This window comes from Sinocyclocheilus rhinocerous, unplaced genomic scaffold, assembly GCF_001515625.1.
Source record: "Sinocyclocheilus rhinocerous isolate Xijiao unplaced genomic scaffold, SAMN03320098_v1.1 scaffold4954, whole genome shotgun sequence".
In the NCBI taxonomy this organism is placed as follows: domain Eukaryota; kingdom Metazoa; phylum Chordata; class Actinopteri; order Cypriniformes; family Cyprinidae; genus Sinocyclocheilus; species Sinocyclocheilus rhinocerous.
Genome location: NW_015638549.1, coordinates 54,089 through 61,269, shown reverse-complemented (window position 1 = coordinate 61,269; position 7,181 = coordinate 54,089). Strand labels below are relative to the sequence as shown.

The 7,181-nt window shown below is 33.9% G+C and overlaps 1 protein-coding gene across 1 annotated transcript in view; it reads left to right on the top strand.

The window, feature by feature from the left end:
• LOC107749685 (golgin subfamily A member 2) overlaps window positions 1–7,181 on the top strand; it is a gene marked incomplete at its 5' end in the record, with an annotated part of 36,460 nt that overhangs the window by 23,737 nt on the left and 5,542 nt on the right. The window contains 8 exon segments of the mRNA XM_016564835.1: window positions 52–193; window positions 710–873; window positions 1,666–1,884; window positions 2,066–2,179; window positions 3,408–3,521; window positions 4,947–5,139; window positions 5,221–5,309; window positions 6,332–6,455. Of these exon segments, the coding sequence (XP_016420321.1) occupies window positions 52–193; window positions 710–873; window positions 1,666–1,884; window positions 2,066–2,179; window positions 3,408–3,521; window positions 4,947–5,139; window positions 5,221–5,309; window positions 6,332–6,455 (1,159 nt within the window).

Here is a 7,181-nt window from a genome sequence, read left to right as displayed (position 1 = left end):
TGTGTGTGTGTGTGTGTGTCTCTCTCTGTGTGTGTGTGTGTGTGTGTGCAGCTGATGGAGTCGGTGGCTCAGCTGCAGGTGGAGAGAGATCAGTACTCTGGACAGATACAGGAGGAGGGACGCTTGTGGAAGGACAAAACAGAACAGCTTCTGTCTCAGGTAAACACCTATTATATTGCAAAAAAAAAAAATGGTTAATTTTTTTGTGTGTGTGTGATTATTAGTGCTGTCAATCAATAAAAATAAAAAAAAAGAATTAATCGCACATTTTTCTGAAATTAATCGCGATTAATCCCACCTAACATTAAAGTTTTTCAATATTCTTTTATATTGCAATAATTTCACATTCAGAAACAGAAAAAAGAAAATATAAAAATGTAAGCAAATTCAGAATATTAATGAAAAATTAATAAATAAATATTAAAAAATAAAAATGAGCGAAATTAAAATTAAAACAAAAAAGATAAAAATAAAAACAAATTCTGAATATTAATGAAAACTTAATAAATAAATAAATAGTAATAATAGTAATAATAATAATAAATTTATATAGCGCTTTTCTAGGCACCCAAAGCGCTTTACATTGTGAGGGGTATCTCCTCATCCACCACCAGTGTGCAGCATCACCTGTATGATGCGACGGCAGCCATAGTGCGCCAGAACGCCCACCACACACCAGCTTATTGGTGGAGAGGTCTTCAGACAGGAGCATGACAGGTTTGTCTTGTGTCCGCAGCTCTGATGAGTAAAGAGCAGGAGCCGCAGGCCGTGTCACAGGCCTCAGGCCCTTCAGAAAGTGAACTGGCCCTTCAGGAAACCATCAGCAGCCTTCAGGAGGAGAGAGACGCTCTCAGTCTGCAGTACCAAGCACAGGTGACCTACACTGACCATGTGACGCACGCTTCGGCACGCATTTATACTGCAGTGCCTTTGGTCTTAAAAACTGCACAACTGACTCCATGTTTTTCTAAATTTACAAGTGAAGATACTATATCATGCAGTATGTGCATTCTTACTGCAGTATATTTAGATTACTAAATATTTTTAAACGCATTAGACCAGCCTTTTTGACTCCAAGGCCTCTTCATTCTCCATAACAATATTCGAAGGGCCCCTGGCCCTAGTTTTGTTTTTGAAACTTATTTTAATCTGTGGAAACTCCTAGTTTCTGTAAATTCAGAATTTATAGAAGATAATTCAAATTAAATATTTAAAATATGAAGTATTCATATTTTAATATTACACATATAAAATTGTATATAATATTAAATATAACAAACACACACACACATATATATATATATATATACATATATAATTTTTTTTTTTTTTAAATAAGTACATTGAAAATATTAAGTAACTAAAATAATTATAATAAAAATAAAAATAAAAGATTTAAGAACTGAATGTTTTTCAGGGTTATGCTCTGTTTAACCAATAAATTTACATGGTTTTTCCAGTTGGTTTACTGGATAAGGATAAAGGTTAAGAAAAATAAATAAAATAAAATAAAAATGCACACACAGTTTCTAAAGTGCCACATTATGTGAACATGACACACAATATTCACAGTGTTGCTTACTTTGATATTGCCAGTGAAACCCTAGCATGTCAGGAATGTTATTAGATCAGACACTCATTTGCACGCTCTGTTGTGTCCTGAAGGTGCGAGACAACGAGCAGCTGAGCCGACTGGTGCAGGAACGGGAAGTGAGGCTGGAAGAACTGGAGAGACACGCAGAACGCTCCGCTGAAGAGGCTCAGGATCGACGCCAGATTCTGGAGGACGTCCAGAGCGACAAGGCCACCATCAGCAGAGCCCTGGCCCAGAACCGAGACCTCAAAGACCAGCTGGCCGAGCTGCAGAACGGCTTCGTCAAGCTGGTGAGCTCCAGTGACAGATGACCTACACTACCGCTCAGAAGTGTGGGATCAGTACGACTTGTAATGTTTTTAAAGAAGTCTCTTCTTTAAAAATCATTCTGATCCCAAACTTGTGAACGGTAGTGTACGTACACGAGTGAGTGGACGCGACCTCTGACCTCTGACCTCTGTCCTCCTCCAGACCAATGAGAACATGGAGCTGACCAGCGCTCTGCAGTCCGAGCAGCACATCAAGAAGGAGATCGCTCGTAAGATTGGTCAGCTGCAGGAAGATCTGCACGGTGCCAAAGAACAGGTTTGTGTCCGCATATAAATCAAAGGAGAAGATGTTGTCTAGAAGCAGGTTTTCACTGTTTCGTTTACACGCGACAGTGTTTTTAACGGCTTGACTCACACTAAACGCAGCAGACTTCACACAGTTTCCATGTCTGTGGACGGAAGCTTTACAGAATTTCACTGATATTCCACCAAAATAAAAGCTCAAGGATTTTAAATGTCAAAACCTCAGGTTTGAACGTGTGAAAGTGCAAAATTTAAGACATAATTATTCGTTTTGCAACTTGTAGTGTGAAATTAAATTATTATAATTATCTAATTCAAAACACAATTTTAATTTTAAACCGTACTGTATTTCTGTCTTGATTTTTATGAAACATAAGAAGTTAAAACAACAACATGATCAATAATGATAATATACGAATAATAAATATATATATATAATTATTAAATTCAGCTACAAAGTCACAATAAAACACAAACAAATAAAACAATAAAAACTTAATTATGAAATATTTTTTATAAAATATTAAATTAATATTATTTGTCACCATGTGAATGTCTTAAGTTATTGATAGGGATGCACCGATATGAAAATTTAGGCCGATACGATAATTCTTTAAATATGAAAGCCGATAACCGATATGTTGGCCGAAAAATTTATATAATTTGTCATTTTTATAATTATCGGCCAAATTCTCTTATCGGTTCGATAACGATAACAGAAAATTTACATTTATCGGCCGATACCGATATGGTGCCCGATATATCGTGCATCCCTAGTTATTGAAATATTAACTTTACATTTCAGGGAGATTTCAAGTAAATATTTTAGCTTAAAGGGATTCAGCTGACAAAAAAGTCTGCGAATTTTCCATTTATTCTTTATTTAAACAGGAAAAAAGCTTGAATTTAGGAATTAGACTTTACGAAAGATAAACATACATTTTTTACATCACATTCATCTCATAAATTATCAGTCAAAACGGCTACAATCAGCCGAATCATTTAAAACTCCCCTGAAATAATTTACTGGTACCAACTTTTTAAGGCACAATTAATTTTGTTGCTGATTCCAAGGAAAAGGAGCAGCATTCATTGCACACCTTCATTTGGACTTCAGGGATATTTAATAGTTAAAAGTCCTGCAAACGAAGACCGTCTCAGGGAATCCCTGCATGCTGATGGTTGCGCAGCTGTAGTCTCTGCGCTCCTAACCCGACTCTGTCCGCTCTTCCTCTCATCAGCTGCAGGAGAAGTGCGGAGAGCTGGCGTCTGCGCAGAAGCACAGGGATCAGTGTCTGGCTCACCTGCAGCAGTACACGGCTGGATACCAGCAGCTGGTGGCTGGCGGGGAAAGAGTTAAACACACTGGTGGTCGCAAAAATATAGATTTCTTTTTTAATGCATATCGATTTTTTAATGCAATTTTTTTTCCAGCTGCGTTCTCTTGCTCTCTCTTTCCTCTGATTTCAAGTTGACGCACACCGGAGTGTGCATTTTAATTAAAGTCTGTTGTTTTGCTGTTAAGTTGTTTTTGTACACAATCAGCTCATGATCCTGTGTTTTCAGCGTCTCTGAACACAGTACACGAGGTGAATTTAATGTGCATTCGGGAACGCAGCGTGCATTTTTCACATTTCACATTTGCAAAATAAAAGCTCAAGAGTTTAACTTTTGCAAGTGAATAAATTAAGTCATTTTTAATTATTAAATCCAGTTACAAAAGTCAAAATAATTAATTATTAACTATTGTAAAGTGAAATAATTTTGTAAAAAAAAAAACTTGCATGTCATGTGACCATTAACCAACATCAGAGAACCGCAAACATGTTGTTGCATTATTGTTATTATTATTATTATTACTACTTAAAATTTCAGGGGGACTTCAAGAAAATATTTTGTTCTTTGCTGAATCTGTATTTTAGTATCAATTCACGTTTACTTGCATAATGCTTTTCACGATACAAATTGTTTCAAGTCATTGAGATGATATTAGTTTTATTAATATTTTGAAAATATTATTTTTAAATTACACGTAATTAATAATTAAATCCTGCTACAAAATTACAAATAATAATTATTTACTATTGTAAAATAACATAATTTAATAATTATTAGTCTATAATATAGTAAATAATTGAATAATTATAGTAAAATAATATACTTTTTATTGTACAGTGCAATTATATTACAACAGTAATATATTTCTAATTTTAAATTATTATTATTATTATTATTTTTTTTTTTTTTTACATAAACACCTTTTTTTGCTTTTGTTAATTGTATAATAAATAAAAAGAAAACAAATAGATAGAATACAAAAATATTAGAGAAGCTAGTGTTTTGTTTGTTCGTTTTTTTAAAGAAAACAAGCAGTTAGTAAATAGAGTTTAAAGAATAGAATTAGAATAGAGAGTGCTAGAATTAGAGGGTCAAATAAAGATGGAAGAGATGTAAATGTAAATATTACATTTATTACAATATATTATGCATATATTATGATTAAAAAAATTATATTTGCTGTGTTGCTTTACAGTGACAGGGCTCAGAAACCTAATTTGACAGATGGAGAGATTAGTATTAAAGCTATAAGTTGTACAGTATATTACAGATACCTGAAGCAGCTGCATCTTGCTGTTTAACTGCTGGCTGGAGTGTTTTACTGAGACCAGCAAATCTGCGCTTCTAATAGAAATGATTTTAATGAAAACTTTTTCAAAGTCTTGTATTTAAGTCAGAATTCCAGTTTTGTGTCAACGCTTAAACAGACACCTGTGAATGAGCTCTGTGGTGATTGGATAACAGTATCAGTGAAGTTGTTGAGGTGTAAATATGAGAAAGTCACGCTCTCAGTGCTGCATTACTGCCTCCTGCAGGAGAAACTGAACCAGCTGTCCAGAGACAACGAGGAGCTGAAGACGGAGGTGCAGGAGCTGCTAAACAACTCGTCCCTGAACACGTCACACAGAGACGACGGTGAGTTCCGCTTCACGCGTGTGAGAGAAACATGTTTTAGCACAGCGACTCTACTGACGATCACCCTGCTGATGTTTTAAGGTGATGGACTGGAGAGTCATTCTCTCCCAGAGAGCTTCCAGAAGTCACACATCGTCATCCCAGAAGACTTCGAGAGCAGAGAAGAGATGGTGAGTCGATTCAAATAAACAAAATATGTGTGGATATGGAGATTTACAGTCAAAATTGAGTTTTAAAAATCATGCATTTATTTTTAGTGCATTTTTCTAATAATCAGCATTGACAAAACAAGTGGGCAATTTGTCTAGTAAATAGGGATGCACCGAAATGAAAATACTTGGCCGAAACCGAACAAAATTAAACACTGGGCCAAATAGCGAATACCGAACACGGAGTTTTTTTTCCCTGCGAGCTTGTGCAGCGCTGTCAGAATACATGCAATGCGCGCGTGTATCAGAAAACATAACGCTCTGCAGTTTATTTACTAATTGTTTAATATTTTTTGGCCATCAGACCCCCTTCTTGAATCAGGCATGTAGTTTTTACTGTACAAATAAAAGCAGCCTAACTGAGCAGAAGAGACTTCTTTTAAAACATTAGACAATATTACAGATTCTAATTTGAACACTATGTGTGAATGTTATAATAAATTTATTAAAACAGAGCTGTTGTAATGATTATTATCATTATTATTGTCTTTTTTTTTATTTTACAGAACAACAGTTACAATTTATTCGGTCTTTTCGCTTATTCGGCCGAACACCGAAATAACTTTTTTTGCTATTTTCGGCCGAATAATTTCAGTTGCCGAACATTCGGTGCATCCCTAATAGTAAATAATGTAAAAACTGTAATATGTAAATAACATTCTGTATATTAAAAAATAAAAATAAGTTATTACATTTTTTTAAAATAAATAATATAAAAAATAAAATATTTTTTAATAATAAAAAAATAATTTATTAATCATTTTTAATTTTATAAAAAAAATTTATTTCACCTCTGAAATGATTCTGAGCAATATTATTTTAATACATTCGTATTTAAAATTAATATTTTAATTAATTAGCTCACTTTTCATGATCCAATCACATCCAGAAGGATGAACCCAAGCTCCGCCTGAAATGTTTTCTTCGTTAAACATGAAGTTTCTCTCTGAAGTGAGTTGTGTCCTGTTCTCTGATGGTTATAGGAGGAGTTTATTCACTCTGTCCTGTCGCGTCTGGAGGAGGAGCGAGATGAGATGAGCCGCCGCTTCGAGGAGGAGAGGAGACTTCATCACGAGCATCATCATCATCCTCATCCTCACAGCACAGGTGCAGCTTCATCCTGACTCGCACTGCACTCAAATCACACAGACATCTACTGCATACTATTAGAGCTTTATTCATGTTTTGAATTAGCTTTTATACTTTCAGTTTTCATTTTAAATTTAGTTGAGTGATTTTATGTGCTTTTTTTCATTTTTATTAGTTTTTGTTTATTTTAAATATTACTATTTAGGTTTTATTTTATTTCAGTTTTAGTTTTAGTGCAGTTTTATTTTTTACTTAGTATTTCCAGTTAGTAATTTTAGTGCTTAAACTAAATGAAAATTAGAAATGTTGCCTTGGAAACTTTTTCATCTTATATTTATATTTTATTTTATTTCAGCTTCATTTCATTAAAGAAAAATGTTTTAATAATTTTAGTTTTTATTAACGATAATAACCCTGCCCTGCACGTGACATATAGAGGGAAAAAAAAAAACAGTGTGGCCAAAAATGAAGTATTTATTTCCACAACTTATTGATTCGTGGCCATGTTGTTCTAATTTGTTCACTTGTTTTAATTTTTTTTAATTTGAATTAATAAAAAGGTGAATCATGGCCATTTTTATTAATTCGCTGTCAAGTTAATATGTCATGGAAACATCTTTGATATTTTGTTTTTTAATCATGTGCAGGGCTCTGTACATTTAAGACCTGAAGTCTGAAAATAGCCTTTATTTTTATTATGTGTTTTCCTTCAACAAATGCGAATATAGTTATTCTCACGGATGT